Source organism: Protopterus annectens, chromosome 10.part0 (genome assembly GCF_019279795.1).
Source record: "Protopterus annectens isolate FY-2018-M chromosome 10.part0, PAN1.0, whole genome shotgun sequence".
Classification (NCBI taxonomy): Eukaryota; Metazoa; Chordata; order Ceratodontiformes; family Protopteridae; genus Protopterus; species Protopterus annectens.
Window position 1 is genome coordinate 414,809,247 of NC_056744.1, and position 13,554 is coordinate 414,822,800.

General features: G+C 39.1%; 1 protein-coding gene across 1 annotated transcript in view; it reads left to right on the forward strand.

The window, feature by feature from the left end:
• The window catches only part of PLA2G4A (phospholipase A2 group IVA), a 1,409,517-nt gene that overhangs the window by 840,065 nt on the left and 555,898 nt on the right, over positions 1-13,554 (forward strand). The window contains exon 7 of the mRNA XM_044085320.1: positions 13,145-13,289. Within this exon, the coding sequence (XP_043941255.1) occupies positions 13,145-13,289 (145 nt within the window). The remainder of the gene's footprint in view (positions 1-13,144; positions 13,290-13,554) is intronic.

Consider the following 13,554-nt stretch of genomic DNA (forward strand, 5'->3'; position numbering starts at 1 on the left):
ATAAGAAACTAAGAGTAATGCTACTCAACGCCAGAAGTCTAAACCTCAAGATGCACGCACTCAACATTCTCCTTAGCATGGAGAACATCGATATCTGTGCAGTAACAGAAACCTGGTTCAAGGCTCCCTAGAGCACCCCAGCACTACCAGGTTATACCTCATACCATGCTTTTCGGCCCCAAAACTTGGACCGAACCACAAAAGGAGGGGGAGTATCAATATTCGTCAAAGATACCCACACCTCCAGGTTGGTGGCACAGCACGAAGCATCAGAGACTATCCATGTGCAACTAACTGTGGGTAAAACTGCCTTCCAGTTTATAGCCTGCTACAGACCACCCTCCCAAACACAGGAACCCCACTTGGCCTTCCTGAGAATACTGGAAAATATGAAGGTCTCTCCAAACACCATTATATTGGGCGACTTCAACTAGCCAAACATAGACTGGGAGCATTACTCTAGCTCCAACACCCTAGCCCAAAGGTTCCTAGAATTTATAAACTCAAATGCTATGGAACAATTTGTTTCCACTCCCACAAGAGGGGAAAACATACTGGACCTGATCATCACCAACATGGGGACACTATGCTCCAGACCAGAAGTGTATCCCTGACTGGTAAGATCAGACCATAAACTAATCTCACTGGATATTCACATCTCGACCCCACCCCCTGCCCAGAAAACCACAGTGAAAAACTTCTCTAAAGCAAATTTCACACACCTCAAAACCGAGGTGAAATCCTTCAAAGCCCCGGGCCTGTGGAAAATACTGGCCCAGACCGCAGAATCCTTTATAAACGCATTCTATGAACACCTTCAGGAATGCATGGATCATGCAATCCCAAATAAAACCAAGACCCAATCCTCCAAAGGCAGGCGTCCTGTCTGGTGGACCCCAGCCATAAACAAACTATACAATAGAAGGAGTAAGCTACTACATGATAGAGCAAAATCCCAAAAGGGAAGGCATCTCTGATCAGTATTAGCAAAAACTATGGGCACTCATAAAATCGTCTAAGGCCAGCTTCGTGAGAAAAATTGCACAGGACACTAAGGATAATCACAAGGCTTTCTTTAGTTATGTTAGGAACCTGGGTGGGAATTCCCAGATATGTTCAGAATTAGTCCAAAATGACAGAAAATACACCAAGCCCACAGACATTACCAACATCCTAGCTGACAGATTCAGTGCAAACTTCTCCCCCCTCCCCACCAAAAGGGCAAATATCTATCCCAACAGAGTGCTGCCCCCCTGACATCTCAGATGCTCAGGTAAGAGCCGCCCTCTCCAAAGCAAAAAACACAGCATCAATGGGACCAGATGGTGTCCCGGGCTGCGTCCTACATGAACTCCAAGAAGAGCTAAACCCAAACATAAAACTACTGTTCAATCTTAGCCTTACTACAGGATATGTACCCAAAGAGTGGCGTGCAGCAACAGTGGTCCCTCTCCACAAAGGTGGTGCCTCAACGGATCCTGGAAACTATCGCCCCATAAGCCTGACTAGCTTGGTCTGCAAAGCTATGGAAAGGATCATCATGGACCTCATAAATAAAGATATTGGGGCCCTACAGACACTGGATCCTACCCAGTTTGGCTTTGTTAAGGGCAGATCCTGCCTCTTAAACCTGGTTGATTTCTTTGAAACAGTCACCAAGGCCATTGGCGAGGGAAGGTGGTCCACACAGCCTACCTGGACCTTGCAAAAGCCTTCGATACAATACCCCACTCGGGCATTATAGATAAGCTCACCAGCTTAAATATAAACCCCTATGTCACTAGATGGGTTGCAAACTGGCTCAAGGACAGAACCCACATGGTTAGAATTGCTGGAGTCATGTCAGACTCCAAACCAGTTACAAGTGGCGTCCCACAAGGCTCAGTCCTGGGACCTCTCTTGTTCGATATATATTTCTTGGTACAGGCCAACATGGAAGGACTGTGGCTGAACAAGTTCGCAGATGACTGCAAACTGGGCGCCATAATCAACTCTCCAGCCGACACAAGCATCCTCCAAAAGGGCCTCATAGAAACAGACAACTGGTGCCAGAGCCATGGCCTCAAGCTAAATGCCAAAAAGTGTATAGTCATCCCCTTTGGCAAAAACAAAATGCCCACAAATTACCACATAGGTGGTAATCCATTAAGTACAGAAGAAGTCATTAGGGACCTGGGGACCCAAGTTGATAGCAATCTCTCATTTGACAACCACATGGCCAAAGTGGTTAGAAAAACATTTTATATAGCCCACTTAATCATGAAGGGATTCACATCTAGATCAGGGGAGGTCATCATACCTCTTTCCTCATCCCTCAACAGGCCCATAATTGAGTACAATGCCCCTTTTGGGATGTACCTTACCAGACACCTGCAGCAACTGGAAAGACCCCAAAAGTACCTCACCAAGAGGATCTAAGGGCTCAAACAGATGCCATATGCTGCCCGGTTAAAGAAACTCCAGCTCTACTCAGTGGCATACCGCCTGCTCAGAGGCGATCTGTGCCTGACGTATAAAGCCATGTCCAACCCGGAATTAATGGACATGCTGCACCTCAGAAAATCCAAATCCCATCGAGCTACGCCGAGAGACTTGAACCTCAGCACTGAAATAAATAGGACATGCTGGAGGGACAGATTCATAACCCAGAGGCTCCCTTCACTCTGGAATAAAATCCCAGTCCAGGTTAGGCAGAGTCCCACATTGACTCTCTTCAAGAGGAATCTTGATGAGTGGATGGGAGATCATAGGTTTACCCCAGCTATCACTTCTGTGTCACTGTTAGACAGAGGCACAGTATACTAACCTCAAAAAAAGGCATAGCAAAATTAATTTAAAATGGGTGGCGAAAGCCAAACACACTCTGGCTAGGCTTATAAATGCCCTAGGGCAGATAGCCTAGTATGAACCTATGAACCTATATATATTTGTGTGTATGTGTGTGTGTGTGTGTGTGTGTGTGTGTGTGTGTATATATATATATATATATATCTATATCTATATATATATATATATATATATATATATATATATATATATATATATATATATATATATATATATATATATATATATATATATATATATATATATATATATATATATATATATATATATATATATATATATATATATATATATATATATATATATATATATATGTATATGTTTACATATATACATAAATATGTGTGTGTGTGTGTGTGTTCCCAGATCCCTGACTACCAGGTCAACTCTTAGGGGTGTCTTAGTTATGGGGTAATTAGCTTGGATTGTAGTTATCCCAAAAGGCTCTGTAATCCGTTTCTTAGCATTGAGTTTTAGTCTGTAACTCGCACCAGTGATATATCTGTGTTAAACCCTCTTGTAAGATATTTGTATCTTGGGGGTAATCTGTGTTTACTCCCAGTTTGCAGTAATCTGCAAACTTAATCAAACAAAGGTCCTTGACATTTGGACTTTACCTCTTGGAGAAATGCCAAATAGTAGTGGTCCTAGAATGGAGCCCTGAGGTACCCCGTTGGTGACTTGTCTCTTAATGGAGGTGGTGTCACCAGTCCTTACTTCCTGGGTCCTGTCTGTGAGCTAACTGGCAATCCAATGAGTTATGTATGGGTTTATGCCCAGTTTGCAGAGTTTGTCAACTATACTCGTGATATTGTATGAAATGCCTTAGTCAGGTCCAGGTGGGTGGTATGCACCATTTTCCTTTTACAAATTGCCTTGGTGACCTTCTCAAAGAAGTGTACCAGGTTTAGTATGCATGACTTCCCTTGACAAAGTCAAACTGCATTGGTTCCAGTGTCTGAAGGTTTGTTGATAGTTTCTAAGATGGTCTGTTCTGTGGTTTGGATATTGGATTAGTATGACTAATAGGTCTATATTTTCTGGGATTAGTTGAGTGTCCACCCTTGTGAAGTGTAATAACGGTTGCAGTCTTCTATTCTCATGGTACAAAGGCTGTTTTGAGGTTATAGTTGAAAAGAACTAAGTGGTCGTGATAGGTCATGTTTCAACCTATTTAGGAGCATCCTAGGATGTTGTTGAGGCCCATTGAGGCTGTGTTTTTGGACTTAGCAAGTACTGAAAGACCTTCTGTCTGTTTATAGTTAGGATGGGAGGTGTTAGGCTAGTAGGAATTTCATGAGGAATATGGGAGGAGTGGGGGGGGTGAAGTCTGAGCTGCATTTGTCAGCCAGCAAATTTACTATGTCAGCCTACTCATAAATAGAACATGCTGGAGGGATTGATATGTATCACAGAGAGTACCACTTCTTTTGAGTTGTCTGCCTGTCAACATTTAGCAAAGTACTTACCTTACTCTGTTCAAATATAATGTAGTTGAATGGATGGGCAACTGCAAGCTTGGCACCCGTTAGACTAGTGACCACTTATGGTAGGAATTCTGATTTATTAATCAACACTGGAATAGTTTACAGAGTGATCACAATCTAACTAATATTCTGTCAGACAGATGCCAGTTTTCATTCTGCAAAGGGAGTAATCTTTCTTCCCATTTGAATCATTATAAACATTCACATTCCAGAACACCATTTCAGGAGGTCCAAACTACACTAACGGGTGAGGTGCTTACAGGATGCTTCCCATGTGGACATTGCACTCAGTGTAATAAAGTTTTTAAATCCAAACAATTCACAAGTAAGAACTGTGGCACAGTTAATGACATTAATTTTTTGCTAATTACAGTAGTGAATGGCTGATATATCTAGCAACATGCAGTTGTGGCTGTTTCTATATAGGACAAATCTCACAACCACTAAGACTGAGAATTTCTGAGCATATCCATGGATATGAAGAACAAAAAGTCAAGCAGTGCTTTATATAAACATTGTTTAAAACATTCATCTGCCAAGTTTAGTTTCATGGTTATAGATATCATGAAAGGGAATAAATCCAACAAAGCGGGGTGGCATTCCATTTTTGACACAAAGGAGAAAAAATGGATTGTTAAACTGGGTGGTTTATTTTCACCTGGATTAAATTAACAATTTTAGACCATCCAGTCACAAGCCTAATCTAATTAAGTGCATGTATAAAAGACCATCTGAAATGTATTAAATTTTACACTGAGGAAGGCTGTGTTGTTTACCAGATGAAACCGGTTTGTTTGTGCATTGCATTAACTGAATAAACTTATATTTTCAACCTCACAGTTGGCTTACACTTTTGGGTTTTGGACTTTACATTGCTTAAGCCATGCAATTGCTTTTTGTGCAGGAGGAACTTTTTTGATGCAACTACAAATTCACCTTTGGTTTCACACCCTTGTCTCATATGGATAGGGCAACAAGTAAATGTTCTGCCTGATCTCATAATCAGGGCATGTGGGATGCAAAGGGCAAACCCCCACCCCGCTTAGGATGTGCATCAAGTTTTTCTGGGGGTTAGTGGATAATATTTTGTCCTCTTAGGCATTTCAATTGTGTTGCAAATGCATATAAGTAGGAGCTGTTAAAATAATCAAATCTCCCAAATGTCAACATTTATTTTGTCCACAGGTGTGCAAGACTGACAATCCCAGGGTTATGTGGAATATGCTGCTTCCCCAAGGAATGTCCAATCGCAGAGTTAGTATATACAATTAGTAAGGGATGTGGGGTCCAAAAAAAATTAAAAAAGACCCTAACATTCTCTTACTCTCCTTGTATTCAGCAGTCCATCAGAGCGTTGTCAGCGAGTGACTCAACACAAACACAACCACCTCTAATATAGAGAATCCAGCACACTGTCACAAATCAGATGACCAACAGAATCTGGTTATTCGCACAAATTGGAATAATTCTGTGAAATTAAAGAAACACAAAATCAAATATACAATATAATATTAATATAAACCAAATTTCATTTAAAAATCTCATTTAATCCATGTTTTTATATACACCGAAATTTAAAATGGTTTCTGTTTTTCCTTATCTTATAATTTATGCCTTTGTGTCAAAGTTAAACCAACTCCAACATCTTTATCAATGTCTTCAAATGTAAATAAAGCTTTTTATAAATCAGAGAAAGTTTAAATAAAGCACTACATGTTCTTTTTACTGTTTGAGGGGCCGTGATGTTTATCCCACATAAAAACTTCCACAGGAGCAAACCACTAAATAAATCATCCAGTCGCTTTAGCAAAAAGAAAAAAAATCACAAATTTCTAAATTCACAAAAATCTAAAAGTATTATCAGAAGTAGCCAGTAGAAAGGCACCGGAAACCAGCTGGTCCACTCAACAGAAGTTTAACCCAAAATGCACACGAATACAGTGGTTTAAAAGCACACAGCACATCAAGCACATAAATGTTGTGAAAACAGTTCCACTTACATTTTCGTCTTACAAACTTCATCAGATAGGCATGTACTGTCCCAAAGGCCATGTTAAATACATTTTCAAATGGAAATTAACCAGCAAGCAGCATTGATCAATTAAACCATTAGCAATGAAGTTTCAATTTAAATGAATTAAAATCAGAATGTATAAGATGAGTGAAATAAAACCTGTAACATGAAATCAGTCTTAAAACTTTTGTAATGTAAAATGCATCCAGTAGGGTGTACTGTGTGAATCGTCCACATAAAATACTCATGTTATAAAACAGTAAATATTTTATAATTTTTTTTTTTTTATAAAAAACATAAAACCAGGTTAAAAATGGTAAAATAAGGTAGCATGAAATAGCACCATCTAGTGGAAAAAGCAAGAATGATTACATACATAAACTGACTATATAAAATATATAAATATTTATTTTACATTAAATTAATTATAGAACAACATTTATATAAATTAAATTAATTATAGAGCAACATTTATATAAATATTTATATATTTTATATAGTCAGTTTATGTATGTAATTATTCTTGCTTTTTCCACTAGATGGTGCTATTTCATGTTACCTTATTTTACCATTTTTAACCTGGTTTTATGTTTTTTATAATTTTTTTTATAAAATATTTACTGTTTTATAACGAGTATTTTATAGGTCACATAGGTTACATAGGTCACACTACCTGCTAGCAGGATACTGTACTTAGTGTCCTTCACCAGCTCTAAACATGGGTCACTTTGAGTTTTGGGGAAGCTAAGGTGAGTCTGGTAGACCAAATGAATGAGGATAGGAGGTAGTGGCAGCTGATGGTGGAGTACTGGAAAAAATATACTTCTCTCATTTATATACACTTGTAGAAACAGTTTCTCATTCTTTCTCCTACACATCTGTGCATCACACAAAGCATAATGCCAAATATGTGGAAATCAGAGGTAATTAAGCCCTTACCTAGACAAGTTAAACCTACCAACATCTCACCTTAATGACCAACCTCCATCTTGCCCATCTTGAGTAAGATGCTTCAGAATTTAATTTATACTCGTCTAGTTCATTACATCCAATGGTACAAGCTGCTTTCTTACAAATAACATGGCTTCTAGGCAAGGCATAGCATTATTATTGTGATATGGACATTTATAGATAAATATATACTTGCAGTCTTTATTGACCTAACTAAAGCCTTTGACCTAGTGGTCCTCATCAGCCTACTGACCTATATGCTAGTGCTGGGCAGAAGGCCAAAATCAACACTCTGGTTCCAGAACTACTTCTCTAATCAGGACTTTTCATTCAAAATCAGTTCTTCAATCTCACTCAGAGCTCCCTTAAATAAAGGTCTACTACAACGTTCAATTTTGGCCCCTTTGCTAGTTTACATTTTTATGAAAAAAATCTTTTACATCATACATTAGCTGCTAGTCTTGTTATATGCAGATGATACGGCCATGTCTCACTCCAGAAACTCCCTTCAAACCCTGAAACACCAACTACAATCTCACTTCAGCTCACTGTCTACCTGGATTTCCATCATAAATCTACTCCTTAAGTTATCCAAGACAGTATACATGATCTTCAGGACAAAATCCTGACTTGCCAAATCCACTATCCTCCTTAGAAATCAAAATTGTAGACAGTGCTTGTTCCTGTAGGTACATGGGATTACATCTGGATAAGATCCTCAGCTTTAATGTATATCTTGACAAAACTAGATAGAGAATACATTACCTCCTGTTCTGGAGAGGGGGAATATCCCATCTTGTGTCCTATTCTATCAGGTCTACAATAGGTAATGGGGTTCATCCTGTCACAGCTGGTATGCAGCCTGCAATTTATCATTGATGCCTCAAAAAGAATGAGAACATTATCCAAATCCTTTCAAATTAAATTATGCAGATTTATCATTCTCTCCTGCAGACAAGAACATCAGTGTCTAACAACAGCAAACCAAACATACCTCACTTGAAACTCTCAAGTCCGTGTACACGACCAGGAACAAAAACTACAGTGAACAGTTAAATGTCAGCACATTTTTTGTGAATGAAGAGCCAGATCTCAGTATGAGGATACATCTTTTAATTTCCAAATGTCAATTTTCAAAATCCCTGCACCAATCAGGGCAATACATAACATTAATTTATTTAAGCTGCAACTAAAAGAATTCCCCTCTGGTTCCTGGCTTTGCACATGCTGTTCTCCTACCTAATAATTTTAGTTCTTATTTCTCTAACACCTATATACATCCTATGTCTCCTTTTCCTTGTTTTTATTTTGCTAACTCATATTTCCTTTACACTTAATCTTACTTTTACTCATTATTTGTCCTGCCTCCCATATCTACTCCACATATTACCTCTAACAAATACTTTTTTCAGTCTCCCCTCTTTTCCAATCCTCCTCCTTAGCAGCTGTTTGAGTTTTCCACTCTTAACATTTGCTTTGTGAGTGAGTAATAAATTATTTTACTTATAACATGTCAATGAGTGCCACTGTGGTGCAGCGGTTAGCAAAGTCGCCTCACAGCAAGAGGTTCACTGGTTCGATTCTCGGCCGGAGAGCCTTCTGTGTGGAGTCTGCATGACCTCCCTGCGGTCGTGAACTTTAAAGACATGCAAGTAGGTAGGTGTGTGTGTGTGTGTGTGTGTGTGTGTGTGTGTGTGTGTGTGTGTGTGTGTGTGTGTGTGTGTGTGTGTGTGTGTGTGTGTGTGTGTGTGAAGGTTGGGTGCTGGGCTGGCAACTCAACACCATAAAAGTCCACTGCCAATAAATAGTGGACCAGTGATCTGCTGTGGCAACCTATAACCGGGAAAAGCCGAAAGACGTATAACATATCAACATGATTCAGTGCTACATGATGTTGCAATTATCTAGTTTCATTGATGGTATATCTGTATTATACTGCAGGTCATATGTATATTAATATTTTTTATTAATATGTGCATTTGCAGTATATTGTAATATGTCACTTTTTACATATGTGTATGTATTTTCTCTTCTTTTATTTCTGGAGCTTTTCTTCCTGGGCCTTTGCTGATAAGGGATAAAATTATCCAGTCTTACTTTCCCAGTAAACCGATGTCAATAAATAAGTAATAAATGCAATAAATAAAAGCAACCATTATAAAATGGTAGCCAAAACATACACTGATTTCATTGTAACAGCATCTTCCTTAATACATAATTAAGAGCACAAGACATTTTTATAGATTATAAAAATAATGTTTTATATGCTTTAATACAAATATAAACTCATATGAGTAGTGATTATAAACACTTCAAAAAGTATCATCTTTTTGGAAAACAAAATGCTGTTTGAGCCAGAAAGAGAATAGATACACTTCTATACTAAATTAATTAAAACAACCACTGTACTTTTATACGCCGACAAATCAAATAAATGTTATAAAGTTGCTAATATGTAATGTATAGTACATAGTCTTGTTTCACAGTGGCGCTATATTTTTTCTAGTCGACATTATTTTAAATACAATCCAAAAATAAGCATTAATTAAAAGTATTCATGAAGACTGACGAAAGTAAAGCTGCCTACCTAATAATCCACCTGCGTTCTTCATTGGTAACAGTCTCCTGTCAACCACGTTTGTCTGTTGTATTCAATATAATTCTATCTGTACTCATAAATTTGACAGTTACTTGTGGACACTTAAGAGTATGTTGAAATAGGACATTGCTACCTTGACAGTGGGGCATGTATTTACATTGCTACCTTGACAGTGGGGCATGTATTTACATTGCTACCTTGACAGTGGGGCATGTATTTACATTGCTACCTTGACAGTGGGGCATGTATTTACATTGCTACCTTGACAGTGGGGCATGTATTTACATTGCTACCTTGACAGTGGGGCATGTATTTACATTGCTACCTTGACAGTGGGGCATGTATTTACATTGCTACCTTGACAGTGGGGCATGTATTTACATTGCTACCTTGACAGTGGGGCATGTATTAACATTGCTACCTTGACAGTGGGGCATGTATTTATTTTTGCATGGAAAGATTCCAATTTATGTAAGGAGGGAGGGGAAGGGTTGAAAGTCACAAAACGGGAGAAAAGAGGGGGGCAGAGTAGGAAGTAGGGGAAACCAGACACACGTGTAACAGCATAAACTAACAGGAGTTGAAGTGCTTACAATGGGATGAAATATAGGATACAGGCAAATAGATGGTAAACAAGTGATGCACTGGGGAAAATATGGGATTCAGACAGAGGGTAAACAGAATGGTCAGATTGGTATGCTGGGATGACATATGGGATGTAGACAAGCAGATGGTAAACAAATGATGCAATGGGATAAAATATAGGATACAGACTAGCTGAGGGTAAATAAATGATACACTAGGACAAAAAAATATGAGATACAGACAAGCAGAGGGTAAACAGAATGGTATGCTGGGGTGAAATATGGGATATACACAAGCAGATGGTAAACAAGTGATACACTGAAGCAAAATATGGGATACAGATAAGTATAATGTATATAAATGATACACAGGGTCAAATATGGAATACAGATAAGCAGAAGGTAAATAAATGGTACACTAGGGAACATTTGGGATACAGATAAGCAGAGGGTAAACAAATATCTTGGGGGCAAGGTTGGGTAAAAGCAACTTGCCAACTGTTAACCAGCCTATAGGGGCCATTACTAGGACCCAGCAGAGTGGAGATATTAGGTTAAGGTGGTCTATATAATGGGCCATACTCAACTCTGATGACTTGATGGTACATCATTTTGCTGGTTTGGCAAATCCAAAGCCCATTGCAGGAGGGTTTAATGAATTGTAACCCACAGTGCCAGTGCCCAGTCAACTACTTTGTCCACCACTCACTCCAGCATAGCCTAAAGAAGGGAGCATGATTAGGATAAGCTACTTATCCTATATGGTCCTTAACCCTTCCTGGTATGGCAGTCCCACCCTGTTCTCTTGCCTCAGCCACAGCTTTGGACAGATTGGTAGTAGGCTATAACTATTGCACCTGTATCTTAGATATACTGCTGTGACCTGCAGAAGAGAGACAGAAAGTGAAAGTGACACTAGCGAGGATGTGCCATTGCTGGCAGACCATACATAAGAAAGGACACCATGACCCCACAGCAGTGTCATCTCACTTTAAACATATGGAAAGACAAAAGGGGTATGCAAGCGATCTAGCAGTTGGTGTAGAGGTTAAGGTTATAAGCTATTGTCCCTGTGTTGCAGGGTTTGATTCCCTCAGCCCTTGTTTACCTACTACGTGACCTTGAGCAAGTTAGTTAACCAGTCATTTGTCCTGGTCATTCCTGAAAAAGTACTATGTGCCCAGTGGGCTTACCTGGTTGTCAAATAGGACACATTATATTAGTTTGACTGAGATACAGAGTACAGTGCAAAGCTGCAGTTCCACTTATCAGTGCATGCAAGCAGAAATCTGAAATGATTCCAGTTATGTACCATGCTGTCATGTGCATGAGAAATGAAGCAGAAGCAAGGCATGATGCCCATGGCTAGGATAGCAGTAGTACTACCATAAGTAGGTAGAGTGGAGCAGAAGCTACTACATTGTTGCATGATAACTTTTATGCCACATTTGGGAATCTTAGGCACTGCCAAATTGTGTGCAGATATATCTGTAATGAGCCCCCCTGTGTGTTGCACACTAGCTGGCAGTTTGATGGAATAGCAGCACTTTCTGCCGATGTAATGTTCTCCTTTGTCACTGCATATGGTCTTTAATGTCAAATGTGGTGCAGCGGTTTGGGGATGGAGGTGATGTCATAAAAGCCATGTATCATGGTGGCTCACTCCCCTCTCGCTATCATGTAAGGGGAAGCAGATGAACGCATCCACATCTGACACAATTTTATTGAGGAGCATCTTGAGTGTTCTTTAGGCTGACATCTGTTATATACCCAGTATGTTCCCGTTTTGTCTCTATAAGGTTCCGCTAGCTAGAATGGTAACAGGTACACATACCTTAATATTCACTGGTATGAAAAGTATATGCATTTCTTTAGTTCTAGTTTGTGGCTCGCATAGGCTAACCAACACCCACGTTATGTCTATGCCCACTCATAAGCAGTTCAGCAGCTGCTGATCCCACAGCAGATTTGAAGTTAACCTTTGCTGTCACTGCTTTCACTGACACTGCCTGCTTGTTGCCTTGTCAAAGCCCCCGCTGTGTGAATGTTAGTGGCGATTATAAAATGCTGCTGCACGATACCCGTTGTTGCTCCAAGTGTAATTGCTGGGTACATCTCTGATTTTTTTTTTTATTTTTGGGGGGGCGGTGCTTTTATAATGTCTCCAGCTCATCTTTACACCTGACCACTATAAACTGAGACATGTGTTAACTACTCCCCATCTGCATGTCATGTACTTGTAAGACCATCCAGCGTCTCATTATACTCCATCACAATTTCTTGCCTTCTTCATCAAATAACAGATGCCTGTGCAAATACTGTAGCTTAACAGGAGTGTAGAGTTTTGATGCTAAAACATGCTTAGATTTTATTCAGATTTTTGTTTGTGATTTTGATTGATTTGAATACAGTTGGCAAATTATTTTGCATTTGTGATTAATATGTACCGATTTAATGTTTTTAACAAGTAATTCCTCTTTATAATTTTGCAATATTTTCTTTTTGTTTGCTCAGTGTTGTTTGTCTCTTTAAAGGTGGAATTTATTCCCCATGGCATGCTCGATATGAAGACATCAAAAATAAAATACAAGCCTTTATTATTTTTTTTGTGCAGAACTCAGATGAAACTAGATTGCTTTTATTTTACCTCTTTCCACAATAGTTCCTGCCCAGATCTGAGATTTAGCATGGCATTATGCAATCAGGAGAAGAGTTTTCGACAGAAAAGGCGAGAAAAGGCATTGGAAGGAATTAAAAGACTCCTGGGCCCAGAAAAGGCAGTGCACTTTCCTTCATGCATACGCGAGGTAAATTCTAATACTTTCTCTAATGAATTGCCAACTCTTTTGTGAGCTAACTGTAATGTACAGGGATTTTAGCCACAATGAACAATCACCAACATAGTTTTAATTGTATATTTAGTGATTTACAGATCAGAACAATGGCTTCTTAGCTGTTGCTGTAAAAGAGTTGCGGTGTGTTGCTCATGGGTTTGACATGGTCATAGATGTATGTAGGAAATAAGCAGCTGTGAGCAACCTTGCCTTGTTTTGGGAGACTGGGAGTAAATGT